At 35.3% G+C, this 25,151-nt stretch overlaps 1 protein-coding gene across 26 annotated transcripts in view; it reads right to left on the minus strand.

The window, feature by feature from the left end:
• Positions 1-25,151, minus strand: part of CELF2 (CUGBP Elav-like family member 2) — a 970,051-nt gene that overhangs the window by 82,564 nt on the left and 862,336 nt on the right. For all 26 annotated transcript variants that reach the window (XM_074268694.1, XM_074268667.1, XM_074268687.1 and 23 more), the window contains 2 exons: positions 13,337-13,385; positions 2,094-2,228 (listed from right to left, as the gene is read on the minus strand). In XM_074268694.1, coding sequence (XP_074124795.1) covers positions 2,094-2,228; positions 13,337-13,385 — 184 coding nt within the window. The remainder of the gene's footprint in view (positions 1-2,093; positions 2,229-13,336; positions 13,386-25,151) is intronic.

Here is a 25,151-nt window from a genome sequence, read left to right on the forward strand (position 1 = left end):
ATAGAGAGCTTTAGTGACATATGTAGAATCAGTGGCTAAATGTGGGTCCCAAAGAGCCTAACCATTTCACCATCTATTAAGATTACCACTAAAGCTGTTTCCTGAACCACAGAAAACAGTAAACCGACAAAGACAGCCAATTGTGTTAGAGAAAAAGAGGGGACAGTGGTGGACCTATTTAGCTAACTGGCAGTGATACCATATCAAATTTCTCCCTACATACTACACTACTATGCTTGAATTTTCAATCATACTTGTCTTTTGTTAGCTTTCTACTTTGTTCAACATGATCTGCATATATCCTTCTTTAGTGGAATGGGATCAGCTGTGACTGGAAGAATATATCACTATGATTTCCTAAAGCTTGTCCAAATGACTGGCTAACAAAATATGGTGAATGTTATTGTATTCCATTACTTATTTTTAGTGATGCCATTTAGACAGACTAGAAATTTTTTTTTGTTTCAGTTTGATTTTTGTACAGTTGCCTAGACACAATAGCCTTAGGTTAGAAGCCCACAGGCCAGAGGTCACACTTAATTCCATGTTCCATACAGCTTGTAGACAACTGCTTTTTGGAGAACCTCAATTGTAAGAGAATGCATAAACTGTTATTTCTGTACCTCCTGTTCTCTCTCTCTTTTTAAAAATCACTTTCAGAAATAATATAGGCAAATCAAAACTCTGGCTGTCATTTTTTTTTTTTTGGTGTCTCCTTCCATTTTGGAGCTATGAAGGTGGATATAAGTGGGAAGATTTTATACTTTGTATTTTGGGTTGTGGCAGTTGCCGTTGTAATACTTTACTGTCAGAAGAACAGACTATTCTGTCCCATGTGGCTTGAAACACAATTAGAGCTGGTAAGATGAATTGAAAAGAACCTCTGTTTGATCACTGGTGGCTTACCTTTCTCTATCACTATATGAAATGGAGTCACATAGTGACTCCCCAAAGGGGGATGGAATAAGAAAAAAATCAGTAATTGGGAGAATGTACTTGTAATTGCTTTAGAAAAAGATAAACATCCTACATATTAAATGGAGACCTCACATTAAAGGTGAAGAAGGGACTTTTCATCTCTGTAAAAACAGCTCCATATCCATCTCCCTGAAGCTAATTGTTAGCTAAATTATCTTACCATTACTTGTATACAGTTATCTTTCTCTTAATTACTAGAGTGTAAACTCTTTGAGGGCAGAGGCTATTTAAAAATTATCTTTGTATTCTGAACTCTCTAGCACAGTCATAACAGGTACTTAATATTTACTGAATCTGGGTACCACCAAGACCGAGTTGGAAAATAGCCTCATGATGAAAATGTTTTCTGCTATTACTCCTAACCTTTTCTCAAGTTTATGAATGGGTTAGGAAAGAAGAGGAAGAGGATAATTGGGAAGAGAATAGTATTTTACTCATCTGAATATTTCTTGTAAATGTAGTGCTAACCTTGGTTTCATAAATAGTTTGACACATGGTTTAGATCCTAAAATCCTAGAAAATAGTCCTTGTTCAGAACTCAATTTCTTCATCTGTCAAAAGCCTCTCCATACTCGGGACCCTGGGATGTTTCCCCTTACAGAAAGATTCTAATAGCTAAAGAAAGGACAAGGAATTCAAGTCCATATGGGGCTTCATGTGAAAACTAAATTTGTCGTGGTCTGTATCACTATCAAAGAGTCTGTAATTATCTTAATATTTCTTCCTGGCAGAGGCAGAAAAATCAGGAGACTAAAATGAAAACCACAAATAACCAATATCCCTAGCTTCTGAACCTTCGCTCCCCCAGGCCTAAGAAAACAAACTACAATCTGGGATCAAAAAGGGGATGTGTTTTCTTAGAGTACCATGACAGCTTTCCATTGAACAAACAGAGTGATAACATGAGTTAATATGTTGGCACTGAGACCTCCTTGACTTTTGAAATAAAAGGTGATAATTTCAGCTACGGTGAAAAGTTCAGGTGGATAACTCCATCACATGGGACATATTACAGGGTAACCTCTAGCTGTTCCCAGTGACTGCATCTACCTTGACTGTGACACAGAGTTCCAATTAGCACTTAAGGAAAGAGACTTTATAGACAGCACACTCACCTCGACTCAGCCCATCAGGTCCTCGGAGGATTCGACATTCTTCTATCTGGCCAAATGGAGAAAACATCACCCTGATATCATTCTCATTACACTTCTTCGAAACCATTCCTATGAACAATTTTCTGTCTTCCACAGCTAGGAGATAAAAATAATGAATGATCAAAGGCCATTTCATCTTCTTCCCCCTCCCCCCCGCTGTAATCAATGCTTCATTACTACATCAGACCAAGTTCCAATCATGTGAGTCTGACTCTGAAACTGAGGATAGGCCCTAAGGCAAACACTTTATACTTACAAGCTCCCCATTCCCTCCTCCCACTCCCCTTTTATGCCCCTTCTCTCCCTCTTTGCGCTTTCTGGGTCATTCATCATTTCATAAGGATGTTGTCTTTATACTTAATCAGATATACTATAACACTTAGTGCCCTCCTGCTATTCTTTGTGCCTAAGAGTAACAAAAGAAATGCATTTAGCAAATTAAAAAAAAATACTAAGTGGCAAATGCTTTTAAGTCACAAAGGTATTTTTGGGGGGTATTTACAGCTTTTAATTAAGATTCCCCCACAAAAAAAGATATAAGAAAGGAAAAACAGGAGAGAAAATTAAACAGGAATTGGTATAATGAAAGGAGGGAATGAAAACTTGTCTAAAAGCATTTAAGGAAAGGAAATATGCTTTTCAAATGGAAAGAGCTTTAATGTCCAGCACCCAAAATACTAAGGTGCCAAGGTATTAAGACAGGGCCTCATTCCCATTTTTGAGTAGTAATATTGATGAGCTTGGAGGAGAGGAGAAGCAGGAGGAAATAAAGCAATTCTTTTCAGACTAATTAGCACATTCGTTTGTTTTCTACTACACTGACCTACACAGCTCATACTAGGCCCTTTCAGCCTCTTTGGTTCATCATTTCTTGTCTGAAAGGAAGATCAACTCTCAGTGGAGAAAACAAACGAGCTCCTGCTCACAGGGAAGGACTTTAGGATAGAAAAGAGCCCTTTTGTGATGAAACTATTTTATGAAAAAGGAAGTGTCCTAACAACCTTCAAATTCCAGTCCTTAAAATGCATGTTGTTTCCCCCATTAGACTGAGAGAGCAGGGAGTGGGGTTTTTTGGTTGTTTGTTTTTTGCTTTTCTTCATATATCCCCAGGGTTTAATATATATATAATGCCTGGCACACTGTAGGAGCTTAATAAATGCTTATTGATTATGACTGATCTTTGTCTTTTTTTAAAATCCCCAGCATTTAGCACAGTGACTGACATATAGTATACTCTTAATAAAAGCTTATAGACTGAATAATTCCTCTACCTTTGCAGCATTAAAAAGTATCAAATGGGTGACGGTTTTCCTAAAGGGAGGTTTGGATTTAGATGGTCTCTAAGGGGTTTTCATGTATGATTCTATAATCCCAAGGAGTAATTTTTGCTTCTACCATTTTCCTTCACCTCTCCTCTCACCTCCCAAATATATTAACATGTGTGTATCAAATATATTAGTATACCTTTAAAATATATAGTATATCTCAAAGTAAAAGACACCTGTGTGTCTTACACACTACCTCTCTCTCTCTCCCTCCCTCTTTTTCTCCCTCTCGATCTGTCTCTGTTTCTCTCTCTCATTTTGAGATTACTGGAAGATGAATCTTGTCACACCAGATTGTTTAATACAATAAAGATAGTAGAGAAAATGTGGTATAGTGGATTTGGGATTTAAGAAGACCTTGGGTTCAAATCCTGCCTTTCATCTGTTATTAGTTCTGTGAGTCTGGGACAGTCACTTAATCTCTTTTTTCCCCCCTCAGGAAATTCTATGAGATTCTAAATTGCAGAATAGTTGTTGATCATATTGGTAAAGAGAATTTTCTATACCAAATTACAAGTTCAGATACCTTTTCCCATGACAGTAATAATAACTTCTTTTGAAAAAAAATTATTTAATTTAAAACCAAAAAAGAACATTTCCACATACACAGCAGAACATAAAAAGAAGATTATATATAAAACTGAATCTCCATTTTGTACCACTTGCTTTTAAAAAAGTATATAATACATTCAATCCATTACTTTCAAAACTATTCTGCTTGTCTCCTTTCGAATTACTTACTGTTCTTTTCTATGCATTAAAAAAATGTTTCAATGCTTTCTCAGTCATCACTATTTCTAACCATTCCTACCCTCCCACCCAACTAAAAGACAAAAAAAAAAGTTTCCTAGTTGCTGTTTATTTTGAAGTACCAAAGATTTTAAGAGGTGATGTCTTGATTTGCATGTGAATTGGATTTAAGAGAGTAGCTCAAAATCAACCGCTTCACTCTTTAATCCAGAGTCATCAAAACAAATAAGTATAGTTAAGCAAAAGGAATCCACATATCTTTATTAAAAAATCTATGTCTCCCCTCCCCCTGCACTATGTCAGGAGATGGATAACATGTTTCAATACTGGTCCTTTGTAGACACAGTTGGTTATTGCACTAGAGAGAATTCTTAAACCTTTCAACTTTTTTTTTTTTTAAACAATGCTGCTTCATATAAATTTACCAGTTTTATAACAATGAACTCTGTTTGCTTTAGTTTTCTCATCCGTGCAATAAGCTGCAGAAGGAAATGGTAAACTACTCTAGTATCTTGGCCAAGAAAACTCTATAAGGGTCCAGGAAGAAGTGGACATGATTAAACAACAATCATATAAACTGTTATGGATCTGTTTACCTTACTAACATAAGGTCATGCTATCCAAAATTCTCTGAAATTATCTCCTTCATAATTTCTTTGGGTGAAATAATATTCCAATACATACATATTACTCAGTCATTCCTTAATTAATGGGTACACTCTTAAGTTCCTACTGTTTGCTCTTCTCCCCTTTCTTTTAATGAAAGACCCTTTAAGGATCAAGAACTTTTTGTTTGGGACTATTTCCTTCCCATAATAATTCTCTTATCTTCCCTCTCCCTACCCACTTCATCCAAAGTAGTCCCTTGTTGAATTTGACATATTTTTATAATATTGTGTGTATTTATGTATGTATGCATGCATGTGTTTTAACCTTTGATTTATACAGCAGTAAAGTTAATTTGATAGCCAATATCCCTAACCCCCTCTCTCAATACTTGTGAAATATTCTTCTCATGAACCTCAATTATGAGTACTAAAAATTCCATCCCTTCTTCCTCTTTTCTATAGCGATGTGGTCATTTCCTCCTGCCTTTTCTTTCTCCTATGACAACTCTAGAATCCTCAGGTCTTCTGCTTCTCTTATTTAACTTCCTCACTAACCTTTGAATTCATTAAGGTTCTTAAGGAATACTTTTTTCCCTCCCCTATTAGAATTTCAGCATTATAGAGCATCATTTGGCTCGATCCAACTATTCAAATACATTTATCTTTCTAAATTTCTCTGGGCTCTTGAGTTTATATTCCAGAGTTTCTATTCAGCTCTGGTTTCTTCACCAGAAAAACTTGAAAGTTCTCTATTTTCTCCCTATTTTAAGATTATTTTTATGTTGCTGGCTAAGTTATTCTTAGTTGTAAGCCTTTATTTTTTTGCCTTTTGGAATTTTGTAATCTTAGATTAGAAGCTGTCAGATCTTCAGATCTCAGGTGATCTTGAAAGTGGTTCCTTGGACCTGAAATCGTTTGTGGATGTTGGCAATTTTTTTTTTCTTTTATGTGGAGTCTGAATTTTGGCTACCACATTTACCAGGAGTACATAGGACTGTGTTTTGAGGTTTCTTTCAGGAAATAATTGGTAGATTCTATCTAGCTTCATTTTGCTTCCTAGTTGTAGCAGAACTAGGAAGCTGTCATTTATGATTTCTTAAAATATAGTATCTAAGCTTTATTCTTTAAAAAATAACAATCGTGGTTTTCAGGGAGAGCAGAGATTCTCAAAGTATCTTTTTTGGGCTTGTTTTCTAGGTCAGTAGTTTTTGATATATGATATCTTACATTTTTTATATTTTGTCAGTCCTTTGAGTTTGTTCTAACATTTCTTGTTCTCTTAAAAAATCATTGATTTGTTTGGTTGATTCTGATATTCTGTTACTTTCATAAGTTTTACAATGTTCTCTTCTAAACCATTTATTCTTCCTTCAATTCTTCTTCCAGAGATATTATTTAATTTAAAAGAATCAGACAAACCAAAAAACCAACTATTGCTTCCTTTATTCTAGGCATTCGTGTGATACTTGTGGAAAATCCGTTTTCCCCCCTTGGAGTCATTGCTTGCAGTTATTATGAAATTATCTTCTTCTAGGCTGAATTATTAAGAATCTCTAGTTCTATTTTTTACACTAGTTGGTATATTCTTTTAATTTCTGAATTTGTTTTTTTTTTTTTGGGTCAGAGCCAGAATCTGTTTCACTGATGTACTTGTGGGTAGAGTCAGTAAGCCCTGCTTAGTCTCATTTTGGAGTCACTTTCCCTCTTTTAGAACACTGAGGCTTACTGGACTGTAAATTTAGGACCTTCACTGACATCAAAGGACAGAGTGTTAAGGTCTTTTGATATTAATTTCATGTCCTTACATCTTTCGTTGTCTGTGACTGGATTTGAAGTTAGGTCTTCCTGATTTCAAGATTATATAACCCCAAGGGAAGAACTGTTTCACTGAGATACATTTCCCAGAAACACAAAGGATAAATAACTAAACAGCAATATAAGGAAGAACTCAAATCAAGTCACTTTGGTATCTCTCTTTAAATTTCACTGATATCCTGCATTTTTGTATAAAGCTATAAATGAATATATATATATATATATGTACATACATATATATATATACATGTTTTTATATTTTTGCTTGATATTTTTATTGTCTTTTATTTACATTACTTCTACTGGATCACTGTGCAGTGAGTACCTTTATTATTTTCATATTTAAGAGAGGCAACCTGGCTTATTAAAGAGACTGCTAGCGTTAAAAGACCATTGTTTGAGAGGGTCTCAGTTTCAACCTTGCTAGTTTTTGGATGTGTGATCTGGGACAGATCACTTGCTTTGATTTCCAGGGAAAGGCGAATGGTATGCTGGACAACAACTTTTCTGGCTGGTGAAAGATTTCATATTATGGTTTGCTTCTAGTAAAAACTGATTGCTGATTATTCACAAGAAACTGTGGTGATGACAGTTAGGGGATTGGCAGATTAAAAACAGTCATAATACAATCAGGAAATAGTTTGGGACATTCTACTCCTAATAAGGAGTCCTCCTCAAGTCTTTTGACCCACTAAGTAAGAATAGTCAGAGGCAACCTAAGATTAATGAATTCTTCAAGCAAATGCAGAATACAATTTGATCCTCTTCAACTAAGTTCTTATAGGTTATTTGTGAGGATGAGAGAAAAGAGGAAGAAAATAATTAAGATAAAAGAGGTGGGAAAGGAAAAACCTTCCAGGGATAGTCATACTTTCTTTCTTTGAGTTTCAGCAGAGGAGAAGAAAAGCAAGAACCTGTTTTTGAAAAAATTTAAATAGACAATGCCTCACCCTTTGCTCAAATCCAAAAGAATTTGGTTCTAATTTCTTTACAACTGTAGAAGACAAATTCCCAACTGATCTTTGTACCTATAATTATGTCACTTAGCTAAAACAATTTGCAGGTTTCCAGCTTGAGGGTGATTTTGTAGTAAATTAAACATCCATCTTTTGAATTTAGCTGAAAAAAAGTGAAGATTTTTCCCCCTTTCCAAAGATGAATGATCAGAAAATGGAAATTGCCTTTTAAGAAGGCAAGACTCTCTGGTTTTGGATTACTATTTGCTTGTTGCTAGCAATGAGAAATTTGAATTTCAGAAATCTATCAAATTCAATTTTCCTTTGTAAAAAGGGGATGAATAAATTATACAACTTCACAAGGCTGTTTTTAGGAACACAGATTTAGGATCACAGATCTGGAAAGGACCATAAAAATCACTGAACCCAAATTCCTCTCTTGGAGATGAAGAAACTTGAGGCTCAAAGAGAAATAACTTGTTCACATCATAGAAGCGCAATGTAACCAAGCTGGGAATTTAAACCCAGCTAGCTGAGACTTTAGATTTGATACTCTATCTTCAGAAAAATATGAGTTCAAATGCAGTGTCAGACACTTATTAGCTATGTGACTGTACTGCAATTTCAACTGTAAAATGGGCATAGAAATAGTATTTCCCTCCCATGGTTGTTGTAAGGACCAACTGTGTCTGGTAAAAATTTCTGGTAAATGCTAAGAACTACATAAATGTTACTCTGGAATCAAGACTCTTTTGACTATAACCATGAGATAAAATAACGACTGTATAAATGGTAAAATACTATATTTACATATTTAAATATATACACACATGTATGTGCATATGTATGACTATATATGTATGTATTAATTCAGCAGGCACCAAGCTGTTAAATGGATGCTATTATTCCCTTTTCCTCACCTTAATACATATAATTCAATGAAGAGAGGAAGAATGGGGTGTGCAGAAAGTAAAGAGTCAATAAACATTTATTAAGTACTTACTATATGCCAGGTCCTGAGCTAAGTCAGGGAAGTAAGAGGATGTTTCTCTTATCTAAATTCTGGAATTAATTTAAATGGAAGATAATCAATACTTCCTCTGACTCTATCCAATAAAAATCCCTAAAAATCATGCATTGTCTATTTAAAATAGCCTTTATTTAATATATTATCTGAAAGAAGTAGAAATAATTTCCTTTCTGTCACTTGTGCTGTTATTTTCCTTAATGTACATTCTGGAAACAAGAATCTTTCACCAGCTATATCTCTCTCTCTAGTTCTTGAGGTACAATGAGAACATATTTGGGTTGACAACAAAATAGGGAAAATTAGATCTAGATTATCCTCCAATCCCTTTTTTCAGGAAGCCTTTCCCCTGGTTCTCCTCCCTTACCTCCAACTGCTAATGCCAACTCTCTGACATGATCTTCTATCTACTTTCTATTCATGTCTAGTTATTTACATGTTCACTTCTCTTATTGAATTATCAGCTCCTTTAGATGGGGCTTTTTCTCTCCTCTTACTTCATATTCCCAGACTCCAGTACTTAGTACTTAAATATTTGGTTGTGTTGTTATATTCTACAAGTTCTCCTTGACTTAAGAAGAATTACCTATTTGCCACAAATATTTCTTTATGAGGTTTAACATACATTCTTCTTGGGAACTTCTGTAGATTTTTTTGACAAATACAGTTAACACTGCAATCATACTTTTTGGATGAGTTCTTCTCCCTTAAGAATTAAAAATGAACTACCAAAAACCCAATTTCAAATACAATAAGAATATTATTCAACTAATATAAATCTGGCACTGTTTGCCCATGACCTTTGCAAATATATTGTCCCTTCCATGGAATAAAAAGAAAAAGGGTTAATTGTTTAAGAATAAGAGGTTATACTTTTTTTTGTCAGGGAAAAAAAAGTCTTTTTTTATCTCTAATTGTAAGTCTGCTAACACCTTGGTGTACAATCTGTCAAAGTCACACCTGGATTCAGGGCTGACTGAATTAATTAACAACTTTTCTATGTGTTACTGCTAACATATGGCATTTAATTACTGCCTCCAAATCTGTGAGTCTCTCTACTTTGAATTTCAAAATTATTTCTTCATCTTTCAATGAATTATAAAGTCACTAGTTGGAAATGCCCTGTGATTCCTCCCTTTTTAAAATGTCTTTATGGGTCTCTCCTGAGTTGATAATATTTAGTTATCTTTACTACAGCTGGCTGTGAACTTCAAGTAGGGACAGTAGGGATTTTGGAGGCCTCAAGACAAGAGATAGAAGGCTTAAATGGCATTTTTGGAATCTATGCCTTAAGAGCTCCAGACAAGTTGTGAGGTTGGTGAGTTAAAGTGGGATTTGTGCTCTGCCTACAGAGTTAGGAGGAAAAATATACACATACACCCACACACAGGTATGCACTCACATCTATATCTTTTATATGTTCCTTCTCTCTCTCCTCTCCCCCTCTCTCCCCTCTTTCCCTTTCTCCCCCTTTCTTTCTCTCCCATTCCTTGTTTTAGCAAGGAGATTGGCATTCCAGTTAGCAACACTGAGAGTCAGTTAATATAACAAAGTGATGACATCTACAATGCAGAAACTGATTTTGCTTTCACAAGTTATACCCTTATTTTTTCACTTATATCTAGACTTAAAGTTTTGTTAATTTGGAGATGTTAATGAATCTAGCTTTTATCTTTTAAAACTGATGTTAGCAGGAAGAGAAATTGCAAAAAATGAGGCCATCATATAGCACAATATTTTCCTTCCCCAGCTAATACCTTAATTGACTAAAGCTATGTGTAGCATCTTTATTCAACTTTTTTGAATTGAAATGGAAAATTGTGCAAAGGGAAAAAAACCTCTCCACAGGTTTTTAGCTCTGTCCCAACAAGCCCTCTCAAACCTGGATAAGATGTGATGTTTATATGGTCCGAAAGGAGCAAAAGAGTTAGAAAAAATAGTTTTTCCTATATGTTAACTACGATTTTACTGCTTGTCACCAGAATGAGAATTTGTTTGACACATGAAATTATAGAAGCAAGTAGAGAAAAGACCAACCAAATTTGTAACATTTCATAAATCTTATAGGGGACCACACTTAATTCAAAGCCAGTTTAAAGGAGAAGCACTACACAAAGCTATGAATTCCTTCAAAACATATTTAATGGAATGTGAACTCTAGGATAGAAAACTTGGGCAAGTCAACATTGCTAAAACAAACAAAAGTTCAGCTTATGTTGAACTGACTAGATGGATGAAGACTCAACGGGTAATTATTTTTCTTTACTTCATTTGTCCATCACTAATTAATCTGTGATTAGGAGCGCCTTATTCTTTGCAAATACAGAGTTTCAGGAATCTGAGCATGTTGATAATGAAGACAGCCAATGTCTTACTGTGATGAGTCTTTTGTGCCATCCATAAATGTCAGCAAACTCAATAACACTGCAATTAGAGCTTGTTATATTTCTTTCACAACTATAGGAGCTATTTAGAGAATCTGATCCAAAGAAATCCTTGTGCTCTTTGAGCTTTCTAAAACTATGCTTACCTGTCAAAAGCACCTTGTAAAGGCTGGAGGTGGGGGATAAGGGAGGGGTGGGCTTTTTTATCACAGACTTTAGGAAATTATATATTTCACTGCTTCCTCAATAACTTTAAAGAAAGAAGTGAAACCCGCCCATGTCAATGCAACGTAGGATACTTCTGATCCTTCTATTTTTGAAAGGCTGCTAAAATGAAGAGCTGTCATCCTTTAAAAGCAACCTTCAGCTCAGTCACATTCTTCAACTTTTGAGAATGTCAACCTGAAAACTGAAGTTGAGCCTATATATCCAAATTCAGAACTGGTTTAACCAATTTTTTGGTGCCTAAAAGTATTATATATTCAAATTTCTATCATGCCTTCAGTAGGAAAAATCTCAAGGCACTAATTTCTGGAGAATGCCCATTTATTCACTCATTCATAACCTGCTTTGCCCAAGTTACTGTGCTTATCTGTCAAAAATGCCTTGAAATAAGAGAAGTATAGTATAATGATTCCAACAATAAAATAGCCTGCTGTTGTTTTTGCAGACTAAACCTAAAAATACCCCTTTTTTTCTGGAGCTGAAATCAAATAGAGAAAGCTAAGTGCAACTTCTCTCATGCTCTTCTCATTTTGCCCTACCACTCTATGTTATCCTGTAAGACTTCGTCTATCATGAGCAAAGTAAAGTAAAAAATTCAGAAATAGGAGCAAAACTTCTTTATTAACCTTAATCATTTGACTAGGGTCTGATTTTATTCCTGACAATTACTTTAATTCTACAGGTTTTCTCCTGAAAAGATAAGAAGGTCATAGGATGATATACTTTTAAATCTCAGACTTGACTGGCTATCTAGGCTGAACCATTTTTACACTTAAGGAAACTGAGGCCCAGAGAAATTTCATTAGTTCCCCAAACCAAAGAGGTAGCAAGTGGTAGCACCTAGGTTTAAACTGAAGTCTTTGGATTCTAAAGACCATAAGATGTGTTTTACTGAGCTAAACTTTTTCCTTAACACAAAGTTCTTGTCTCTTAATGAGACAAATGTATATTTTACTAAGAATCAAAATATGTTTCTCAATTATACAGGTTAGATTTTAAAGAGATTTCTAGACAATTAGCCCAACGTCTAATTCATTATTAATAATGAGGCCAGAGGCATATGTAGGTAATGGGTCTTTTCAGGACAGAAATATTATCAAGACAGGTAGAAGGGAGTTGAATTGAATGAAAGGGACTGGAAAAATGGGCAAATCTCCAATAAAAAGCCTGACTATTGTCTGTTCCAGAAAAATTTGGCTAGTTCTTATTTTCTTCAAAACTTTATAGTCTGTAGAGAAGCCAGAAAATGGGATGCACTACAATTAAGGGGGGGGGGGAACCAACCTTGTGGAGAGATTTAGAGCCCAATCATAATTTACATTTGCAGATATGTAGATCTCTAAGTGCATGGCTTCTGCCCTGATTACTAATTAATGAGGTGCAAAAATGCCTGTTGGAAGGAAACAGTGCTGATTATTATGGCAACCTTGTGGGACTGAGAAGCTCTGTAGTGTAAGAAGATAGAAGATTCCTTTAACATATATTTCAGTACATAAAAAAAATGACACAGCTTTGCTAAAACAGAAGTAAAAATATCAAATAGATAAGCATGATCACCAGCTCTCTGAGTCCAAAAGGGACAAATTTCAATGATTTCATGTACTTTGTGAATTGCATATTTTATTAATTGTAAGTTTATTTAATTAGTAATCTGAATTCAGAATTAACCCTGATGCAAATAAATTTTGCTCATTTTGGTTTAGAATGAAAATGGGGAAAAATTCAGTTTAATTCTTAATAGGCCTTCATGGTCACATTTTCTTTTCATAGAGTAACAAGTGTTCTTGCTTCTTTCTCTACCACCTACACTAAAGGGGAAGATCAAGGAAAGCTAAATGCCAATGGGCCATGATCCAGGGCAAGCTCCAAATGGAGAAAGACAGAAAACTATTTCTTGTAACACCTTCCAAACATCTTTACACAAGAGATAAATGGGACAACAGATCAGGTCATCATTTCTTCAGACCTGACAGCTGCAGAACTATTTTCTGAAATAGTTCTCAGCTTTTTACACAGAAAAGGATACTTGGAACTGGTTTCTTCCTATTTCTCCTCACTTTTTAATTTAAAGACACAAGCATCATTATTAAATGAGACAAGCAATTTTCACTTACCGTTTGACTTTTCACTATCTGCAGGTTTCATCTGAATGGGATGATGCATCTAAAAAGACAAATAAAAGAAATAAAGGCAGATTGGATAAATGGAAAATAATTGTCATCTGACACCATTAAGTTTGAATAACATTGATGTTATGAAGGTGGCATGATCAATACTTAATATCCTTGAAGTAAAAGAAAGCTACAAAGTTAAAAAAGGTCTCTATAACCATTTAAAATGTAAGCCAGACATTAACATTATTTTATAGCCATGAATCGAATTCTCTTAATTCACTGGGCCCCAAAGACTAGTAATCATTCTAAATGTAATTTGTTTTGCCTCAGACCATCCTCATTGTCCATCGTGTGCATTTTTCTTGGTTCTATGATCATAGTTATTTGAGTGAGCAATTGGAGGCTTTGGTATCTGACTAATTCCTATGCTATCATTTAAACTTCCCCTTTTAAAAAAGAGGCCAAATACAGCACACAATGCAAACTACGGGGGCCAAGAAATGAACCTACAGTCATTTAAAATCTGCATTTAGGGACAGGAGGGAAATTATATGAATTTTCCATGGAGGAAGTGTGGAATTTTCTGTTGTTTCCCACATAGGATTTTGGGTTCAATTCGTTAGCAAGCTGAATCACACCACTGTGCATTTATTCCAAAGATAGAATGCTACCTCTATCCCCAATTAAAATAAATTCCTCCGACTACTTGCAGAAACCCTTCTGTTTCATTTTTCACTGTACCCCAAGGAACATACAAGTTACAGGGTGGATGGAGTCACTGGCTGTGCTAACTGCTTTGATTGTAATGGGTCCCGTTCTCTTTGAACCTTTAATTTCCCCAGTGGACTCCCATCACTTGCATGCCACATTTCTGGGTTTTATCTAATTTAAATGAAAGGGGAATGGTACTTGGCTCAGGCATTTAAATGATGTGAAATTATTATCAGTCTGTCCAAGCCATGTGCACCTAATGCCTAGCGGAAGTCTTGAAAGCACACAGGGGAGAGGGAAGAGTGGATGCTCTCATAGGGTCTCCCATATTCTAAGAGGTGAGAAACTCTTAGATTCTGAACAAAGACATTGTGGTGGAAGGTCTAAGAAATATTTTCCATTCATTTATTTAACACACATTTGAGTGCTCATTAAATGTGCATCACGGTTCCAGGCAGCACAGTGGAACACAAAGAATATACAGATATATGTGTATGGCTACATACACACACATACTATTGTTGTTCAGTCATTTTCAGTCATATCCGATTTTTAATGACTCCATTTGGGGTTTTCTTGGCAGAGATACAGGAGAGGCTATTTCCTTCTCTATGTCATTTTACTGATGAGGAAACTGAGGCAAACAGGGTTAAATGACTTGCTCATGTTCACATAGTTAGTCTGAGGACAGAGCAGCAAGATAAGTCTTTCTGACTCCAGGCTGGGAGTTCCATTCACTGTCCCACCTAGCTGTCCCACCTCACATATATATACATATGTATATACATATACATTACATTAGACATTATATATTTTGAATTTTGTTATATATTTGAATTTTATTATGTAATTTTGAATTAATCTGCAAACTGTTTTAGGAAACTAGACACAATGATACAATGGCAATAGCTACAAAGCAGAGCTTGGTTAAGTACTAAATGAGTGCAACATAAATAATTTATGCATTGTACCATTTCTAATCTTATACAGAGCAGAAATTTCAAGCAAGATTTTAAAAATTGACAGGTCAGAGTTTCGAATAATTTTTATTTTTTACAAAGTCTCATATCCCCACTTTCCACAATATTTTAGTAAGGGAGGAAAGGAGTTCAAGGGAAGCAGAGATAATTGTGGCTCTCCCAGGTGCAAACAAAACAAAATAAAAACCAAAAACCCCCAAAGTAAACAACAATAGCATAATATCCTAAGAAGTTCTTTCCCTCAGGAAACATATATTCTGTATATATATTAATTTATTTCAGAACCATGATTTCACTGTTTTAGGGAACTCCTTATTTGGAATCTCCATTAATAGATGCAGATTAAAAACTATTCTACAATTTATACTCTTAGAGAGTATGTATTAAAAGCAGGATTTGAATCTAAATTTTAACTCCAAGGCAAACTCTGGACATGTACGGTATTAAAAGAAAGAAATTCTGAAAGACAGAGATTAGGAGGGAGTGTTCTAAGAGGATGACCTGGGTAAATGGATGCAGATGGAAGACGTAGAATCAAGTCCTGAGAATAGCAAAGTAGTTCAGTTTAGCTGTAATAGAGGATGTATGAAAGGGAATAATGTAAGAAGCTAGAACCAGGTAGTGAAAGTCTTTAAGCACAGCCTTAGAGAGCCACTGAAAAGTGTCAGAGAAGAACAATGACATAGTAAGTTCTATGCCTTAGTAAGATTCTTTTTTAGCACTTGTGTGCTGGGTAGATTGGGGAAATGGAAACTAATGAAAGACCATTGCATTATCCTGGGCCAGAGGTATCAAATACATAGCTCCAACATTCACATACTGGAACCAGATTAAAATATAATAGGAAAAATACAACCCAATAAATAAAAATACAATGAAATATAGATTATGTAACATTTTAAAATTAAGCTAACATGTGACCCACAGGGACCATTATGTATACCAATTTCTATTTGAGTTCAACACCACTGAACCTAAGCTATGGGAGTCTAGGGGCTTGCTTCAGGGGGTAAAGAGTTCAGCAATGAGCTGAATTCTACTTGTTTTGTTTGGGTCTGGAAGACAGAACATAAAATAGGGTGTAAAAAAGGCAAAGAAACAAATTTTAGGTTCACTCCTCCAGGAAAAATTCTCTAAGAGTAAGATCTATCCATAAGTGCATAGGTAGGCAGCTAAGAGGCAAATTGGATAGAGCTCGACCTTCCATCTAATGATCTTGGGCAAGTCACTTAACCCTGTTTGCCTCAGTTTCCTTATCTGTAAAATGAACTAGAGAAGGAAATGGCCAATCTTTCCAGTATCTCTGCCAAGAAAACTACAAACGGGATCACAGAAAATCAGTCACGACTAAAACACAACAACAATCCATAAGTGGAATGCAATAATGCAAATGTAGCTATTGCCATCCATTCTCACATGTTATATATACATAGATCTGAGTTTTCAGAGTAGCTGAGAATTTACAGGATGGGTGACAACCCTACTTCACACATATTATGCAGATGATTTAGAGAACATCTGTGAAACACTGTGACCTCCTTGAGAAAAGGTGCTCCATAAATACTATTCTAAGTGAATCATCATTCACTTGTTATAGACTTTTAATCACATACAGGGTGTAAAATGTCAAGTAAGATTTAAATAGCACAGGGCAGGGGTTATGATCATCTCATTTTCACTTCTACAGAATCTCATGACCCTCAAAATTTGGGGATATGTGTCAGGAGAGAGACAATGAAGTTTATTCTGAGGTGAAAGAACTCTGGTTTGAAATTCTATGGAACAATAAAAGGTCTTGGTCAAAGCATACAGAAATGGAAGAGTCCTTAAAGAGCAGTTAGTCCAACTCCTTCATGTTATAGGTGAAGAATCTGCAGTCTAGGGTCCAAGGTTGTGCAGACAGAAAAAGTAATGGAGGTAGGTTTTAAAACACCTGATTTGACCCCAAATAATGTATTCCTCTCTTGACCCTCACACTCCTCACTATAGGAATGTCTTAGGAGAAATGCCTAGGGATGAATTCAAAGTCACTTTGCAACCAATATGGAATAATGATAATGATCTTGGTTGAAGTTTCAACCCAAGGAAAAGGATGGAAAATTTTTTTGGGGGGGGAGGGAAGCAATAAATCTTATAAAAACTTGACAGCTATTTTTATGCCAGCAATAAAGTAGGACCAAAATCATTCAAATGTCAACTGAGTTTCAACCTAAACTTTCCTGAGGAAAGTGGCAATGGCAGTCATGGGTCACACCTACTGCCTTCAAAGAACTAGGAAGACACCATGATAAAACACCTACTACCTTCCAACATTGCTTCAAAAATAGCAATGATATATTTTTTCAAATCCATATCAGGATTTGTAGGGAAATGGATGAGGAGAGTATTTCCAGTGATCAAGGCTGGGGCCCAAGAGGAGAAAGAGGGCATTGTTTAAAAGTAGGAGAAAGAGAGAAGTCTTAGCTTAGGAAATATGGTCATTATCTCCTCGAAGCTCCAGAAATTGTGGAGGGGGAAAAAAAAGCAACAACCATAACCAAGCTCATTCCTGGGTCTTATTAATATAGTTGAAGACTTATAAAATCCAATGTAAATCTTGGAGAAATAATTTTTGCTTTATCCTGAAGAACAGAGGGGGTAGAGAGTCTACCTTATTCTTCCATAAATTTATAATAACAATAACTAGTATTCTATAGCACTTTAAAGTTTGTAAAGCATTTTACCAATATCTTGTTTTATTCCTACAGCAACCCTGGGAGATAAGGGGCCAATTATGATCTCCATTTTATAGATGAGGAAACTGAAGTTGTGACTTGCCCAGGATCAAAAAGCTAGGAAGTCCCTGAGGATAAACTTGAACTTAAGACTTCTTGGCTGCAAATCTAGTGCTCTGTCCACTGTACTACAGAACACTAATATTAAAAGATTGCCATTTTCTAGATTAGAAGACCTATTAGCAAATTTCCCATTACTGATCCAAATTCAGAAATAAACTGGTATTTCTCACTTGTGAGAATGTTAATGTTAGATTTGGTGTTTCAGAAATCTTATCGAATCTCATGGAAATGGAAGTAAGAGAGAGGTGAGAACAAACCCTGGAGAGGGGAGAATAAATTGTTAAGGGTGATTATACTATTCTACGATCTCTTTCTCTAAATATATGTAGCAGCAACTGATACTATGCTAAGGAACACCACTTTCCATTATTCTTCCCTACTGGAGGACTCCCAGTATATAAACAAATGAATTGTGAGTATTCCAAATCAATGGGTCTCATTCTTGGGCATAGGGATAGGCCCATGAGGCGTAACAGTTTCTTATAAAGATTCTTAGTTTAACTAGCCAGTTTAACATGGGCATAAATGATATGGGCCCTAGGGGAAAGAAGGGGGATGGTGCTGGCTTCTTACATACAGAACTACTCACGTTGAAACTTGCTTAACCCTGGCCATCACCAATTGATAAGTTAACCACCTTTAACACGAGATTCAATCAAACATGCCATTTATAACCTGAAATGGGTTTTACACAGTCACTGGAATGCATCTCATTATTAAGCCCATCCTAACCCCTTGAGGAAGCAGCCGTGATGAAACATATTATAAACTCACTGCCCATAAAATATTTAAGGATAAAAGGAGGGGTAAAATGAAGTGAATTCACAAAAGAAGTGTGCTCTGCATAAGAAAATAAAAGCATACTCAATAATGAGTGAAAATAAAGCAGGTAGGTAGAGGGAGTTAATTAGACTTTCACAGTTAATCCACAGAAGTTATGAAATGATGATAATTTTTAATGACCCTATGCTTTCTGAAGATTTCTTCAAGATTACAGACAGTAAAAAAAGATTTCATTTGAAAAGCCATCCACTGGAAATATGGTATCTCCTCAAAAGAAAGCTTTCATATTCTGTCAGAAAAAGCCACTCTAACAATCATATACCACAAGGCTCTGAACATGCATTTCCTTCCAGGTAAATGATTATTACCATCTGCCTTACTGTCATATTCCAAACAGACTCAGTTACTGCTTTAACTCTCCTGCTCTGCAAAGGTAGGCTATAAAGAAACAAAAGTAGGTTCAAGGATATGGGAAATATTGAATAATGAGCTGCCCTAAGGTCTCTTATATCTGACTGTATAGAGGTCTAGAGGAAGTGCCCTATAGTGAGCTAGCTAAGATATCTTTATCTGAGTTACACCCATGGAACTATGTAGAAGCTTTGTCTTTCTGATGCCAAAATGTGATGATTAACCAGAGAATCCAATATGTTAAAAAAAAATCAGTAAAACCAAGTGTTATCACGGAAATGTAGCCATGGTCTGGGTCCATGGTTTCTCCGAGTATGATCCTCTGCAACTTTAAGGGCTAAGGAGAATTTAGTAAATTAAGATTAAAAATCTTTCACCTGAATTGAACACATAACTATATAACAACTGAGTTTAAATTATCTAAAAATTGCCTATTATATGTTTTTACAAGCATGAAGCCTCAATATATTGATTTCTTCCTCAGTTTTAAAAAACAATTTCCCCTCACTTTAATTACAGAAAAAATAAGTTATAGGATAGTCTTTCTAGGCTATTGTTATTGAGATCAAAGAGTATGCTTGGTGGTTAAGTGGTACAGTGAATAGAGAATTAAGCTTGGAGGCAAGATGATCTGAGTCCAAATTCAGCCTCAGACACTTATTAGCTGTGTGATCTTGGACAGATCACTCAACCTATTTTGCTCAATTTTTTCATCATATCTACTTCCCAAGGTTGTTGTAAGGATCAAATGAGATGATAATCGTAAAGTGCTTCATTCAGTTCCTAGCACATAGTAAGTGCTACATGAATGTTAGTAGTTTTAATAGTAATAGTATGGAATTAGAGCATTATAAGGGATAAAACTGGTAAGAGGAAGTCGTGCAATCATAATCAGAGGAATTAAGTTTGGATTCTAGTTTTGGTCCTTATTCCTCCTATGGTTTTAAAGAAATCACTTCATCTCTCTAAATCTCAGTTTTAAGGAAATCACTTCATCTCTCTAAATCTCAGTTTTAAGGAAATCACTTCATCTCTCTAAATCTCAGTTTTAAGGAAATCACTTCATCTCTCTAAATCTCAGTTTTAAGGAAATCACTTCATCTCTCTAAATCTCAGTTTTAAGGAAATCACTTCATCTCTCTAAATCTCAGTTTTAAGGAAATCACTTCATCTCTCTAAATCTCAGTTTTAAGGAAATCACTTCATCTCTCTAAATCTCAGTTTTAAGGAAATCACTTCATCTCTCTAAATCTCAGTTTTCAAAACTATAAAACTAATGGCTTGGATTAAATTATTTCTAAGATTTTCTCAGAGTCTATTCTGAAAGTAAAAAAAAACCCACCAAAACAAAACCTATGTAACAATGGGCTTATATTGAACCAAAGATTAGGGGGTGTCCCAAAAATAGTGGTTCAGTTTTAAGCTTTTCTACACTAAGACTTTTGGGACATCCTGTACATGCTTCAGCCTAATTTCAACACATGTAAGACATTTCAGTTTCTTCTAAATGAAACTTACAACCTGCTTTTGTTATTAGAGGCAGTCTATCTGTAGTGCTCTATACCTATTGATAAACAAAATGACTAGCAATTGTTTTGGGAGATTAAAATGATGTTTCCATTAGACCAGGATTAATTGATCTATTTTGAAGTATCTTACTGAGGTTAACAGTGTGCACTAGATCCGTGGGATCTATAAAATGAGCAATTAGTTAATGTGTTAGTTAAACCAATTGTCTCAGCCCAGGTGGATTTATCTTGAATTAACTAGATCATAAAAAAGTATTGACTATTTGAATCTTGATATAAGCATTATCATTTCAGGTAACATCCATTGCATCCTCTTAGGAAGCTACTCTTTCAAGAGGCCAATTTCATAATGGAGTGTAGAACACAAGCAACCTCAGCAAATCAATATTTTTGAGTCACTTTTAAAAGAAAACTTTTGAGTGCATTTTAATGGGCAACCTTTGATGGGCTACCTGTGGGAAGATAAGAGTTTCTGAAGAATACAAAGTTTGGATCTTCTCTATTCCGAATTAGAAAATGTGGAAAGATCCATGTGTAGGAACAAATGATTATTCTTTGCTATTGCTGGCTATTTTGCAGAGTGGACTAAATCTCTCAAAGAGAAAAAAAAGCAATCTGCATGAGGAATCTGAAACAAGTCTCAGTGAAAAAGTGAAGTAAGAGAGGGCCATTGAGTATCTTCAATTCAGGTTCTAATCATGCACAGATATGTTTAGAGATAGGGAAAAAATCAAAACAAAAATAAAAACCTAGGGTACATGAAGGTATACATCAGTTTTTAGCTTCAAAGACTTTTAATAAATTTTTCCTCTGTAAAAACCGCACCTATTTACATTCTTGTCAAAACCATGTGACATGTGTATGAGGGAAAAACAAGCAGTGTAACCATTTACTTCTGGCAAAAAAAAATATTGCAGGGAAATTAGATTAATCTGGGTGGAATTCTATGTGGGAATTTGGAGTCTGTCATGGTGATTAAGTCATCATTTCTGTCAGATTACTCTAATCGGCTGTCAAATAACATTCCACAAACCCATCTGTAACTTGGCATCCTACTTATTCAGTCTATGTTACCTTCTGTATACAAAACACATACTAAACAAGGAAGGGGCATAGCCTAGCATTTATTAAAGTTATTAGCTATGATTAGGTTCTGTGTTTTCATACTAAATAACAACATAAGCTCACATTTTATTTTATTTATTCTTGAAATTAGAAAAAGAAACATGGGCTTAAACAGGGAGTGTGGAACATGAATGAGAGATGCTTATTATGAATGAATTTAGAAAGTGTGGCTGTGGAATATTGAAAAGCAGAACCATATCAAGCACAGTCCATTAACCCCTTCTCTACTTTTCTGGAAAATAGTGTATACCCGAGGGCTGAAATTTAACTTAAAAAATGTTGCTAGACAAATATGGAGTAACTAAATCAGTTACTCTATAATGACTATCAAAAAAGAAATCTGTAGATTGATGTCAAGGCACGGGGAAGGGGAAAATCATTAATATAGTGTTTACTACATGCCAGGTACTGTTCTAAGTGGAAGATAGGTGCAATTTTTATCACTCCCTTTTTACAGGTGGGGAAACTGAGGCAAACAAGTTAAGTAATTTGTCCTGGGTCAAACCATTAATAATTTTCTGAGGTTAGACTTGGACTCATGGCTTCTGAACTCCAGGCTCAGTATTCAATCTACTGTGCTACAGCTGTCCCCATTATATTCAATCTTATTGCAGCCATCTAGCTGATCACTATGACAATAATCCACCAAAATGTCACAAAAGGATAAAAGTTGGTCATGGGAAAAGTAAATTATAGATTAATGAACTGAAGTGTAGGAAATTAACATTTTGGCTTTAAGAAATGAAAAACACATTTTAGTTATCATCACTTTCCAATTATAGATTTGTTTTCTGAGGACAATAGCATTCCTTAAAATAATGATTCTGACAGTGTCACATTTTAAAAGCCCCAGCTATGCTTATGTCTAGAAGTCATCAAGTCTAACCATAACATGTTAAAAAAAAGTCATACTGATACTTTTTTGATTTACACCTTGGTGGTTCCTTCTTATATACTTTCTCCTCCCCTACCTCTATCAACCTTTCCCTTGTAATAAAGAAAAACCACTTCACAAAACCATTTGACCCAAAGATAGCCTGATAGCATATGCAATATTTCATAGCTATAGTGTCCCATCTCTCTGCCCAAAAAAGGGATATGTGTTTCATCATTTGTCTGTTCGCTGGGATGGAAATTGGCCATTGTCATAAACAATCATAGGTTGACTGTTTGAGTTTTTTCAGTTCCAATATTATATTCATTGTTCTGATTCAGCTCATCTTACTCAACATCAGCTTATATAATAAGCCTTCCATGTTTTTTTCCCCCAAATTCCTCACACTCCTGATTTTTTGTGGTGTTATAATTTCTTATTACATTCATATGTGTGCTGCAATTTGTTCAGTCATCTTCTAATTGATGGACACCCAATTTATTTCTAGTTGGTTTGTCCCCTGCTATTATTAAAAAAAATTGTTCAGTTGTTTTTCACTAATGTTTGAATCTTTATGACCCCAGTTTTTCTCTACCAAGAGAGTACATCTCTTTTTCTCTCTTCCTTCAGTTCCTTTTAACATTGAATATTTCATTTTTTAAAAATTAAAAAAAAAATTAATTGTCCAAGCTCATACAGTCAAAAAGTAGAAGAGTCAGAATTCACATTCAAATCCTTTGACTCATTCAGTATCTTAGGGAATATGCAAAGAATAAAATATACGCTTAAAGAAATAATACAGGAAATGATTAAAGAATAACTTGATAACTTACCTTCTAAAGCTCCTTGGACCTAAATAAGTCTGCTTCTAAAAGAATTCACACTAATAAATGAAATAAACTAAAATTAGAAACAACTCACTGCACTCAAGTATCAACAAGTATTCATTAAGTGGGGGCAGCTAGGTGGCACAGTGGATAGAGCACCAGCCCTGAATTCAGGAGGACTGGAGTTCAAATTTGCTCGCAGACACTTAACACTTCTTAGCTGTGTGACCCTGGACAAGTCATTTAACCCCAGCCTGGGAGGGGGGGGAAGTATTCATTAAGTGGCTATTATGGGCAGATTGGTGGTAAAAGTGAATAGAGTATATATAAGGCCTGGAGTTAAAAAAAGACTCATGTTTCTAAATTCAGATCTGGTCTCAGGCACTTAGTAGCTATGTGATTCTGGGGAAGTCATTTAACCCTGCTTGCCTCAGTTTCTTCATCTGTAAAATGAGCTGGAAAAGGAAATGACAAACTACTCCAGTATCTTTGCCAAGAAAACTCCAAAAGGGGTCATCAAGAGTCAGACATGATTGAAACGCAGAACAATGTGCCTTTACTTCCCAGAAAAGCTCCTTTTTCTCACTCCTGTTTCATCCTTGAAGATAAGTAATCTTGCCTCTTTCTCTCACTTGCTGGGGTGGTAGGCATGGGAATGTGGGTCCTAAACTTTAATATTCTCTCTGAAGTCTTACCCCTTCTCTCTTACCCCGCTCTTGCCCCTATCCTTCATAAGAATTACCTCTGGGGAATTAGAATCAATAGTTATTATTACCCGAGATGAGTTGAGGAAAATATCATAGATAAATTATAGAATCAATCATCCACACCACAAATTCTGACAAGAAGTATATGTATTTTGAATACCACAAAACTAAGTGTGATGTATGGATCTACACAAAATCTGAACTGACTTTTTTCCTCTTGAAGTTAATTGTATGGATATAATAGTGACAATTTTGCATAATTCCACAATAAAACAAAACTAGAAGTTTACTTCAAATATAACATTTCAAAAGGAACTCAAATTATGTACCTCACAATAACTTGCTTTATAAAAGTTACTTTACTATCTCTATTTCTTTCCTCATAATACGTCCCATGCCTGAAATGTCCCCTCCTCCCATGTCTCTCTATCTCTTTCCATCCTCCTAGAGAAATCCTACATATTCTTTAAATCCCAACTCAAATGATCTGCTCCAAGAAGCCTTCTTTAATGCCTCAGCTGATAAACTTTTCTCCCCTTAGATTTAGGACATTTATGCAACATTTTTGTGGACTTCTAAATATTACAACTGGATTCTTTGGTAAAGCTAATTGGGTAAACAGTATTTTAATTCCATACAGGGCTACTTAGTCCCTAGTTGACTTTTCTAGAGTTTGAGATGTTACTACACACTAGTTTCTAAGGCACATTTTCTTTTTTAGGTTTTCATTTATGGTATGTGTGTTGTTACCACAGCAATCCAACAAGTCCACAGCAACTTTCAGATTAGCTATAGTATGCTTTTCCAATCGGAACAAACCTCTTGGCACGGGTTTATTAATCCCAAAATAAACTGCCAACAAGCTTTACAAATATTTTTCAACTCATTAATGTTGTAATAATTCTAGTTAGCCATAAAGTTCATATTGGTCCCACCTATATAAGTTGATATAGCTTCTCTCCTGCCTCTCACCTTTCTCATTTACTGCTATGTATCCTCTCACTAGTTTAGACAATATAGAACTTGTCCTG

This window comes from Sminthopsis crassicaudata, chromosome 5, assembly GCF_048593235.1.
Source record: "Sminthopsis crassicaudata isolate SCR6 chromosome 5, ASM4859323v1, whole genome shotgun sequence".
NCBI classification, from domain to species: Eukaryota; Metazoa; Chordata; class Mammalia; order Dasyuromorphia; family Dasyuridae; genus Sminthopsis; species Sminthopsis crassicaudata.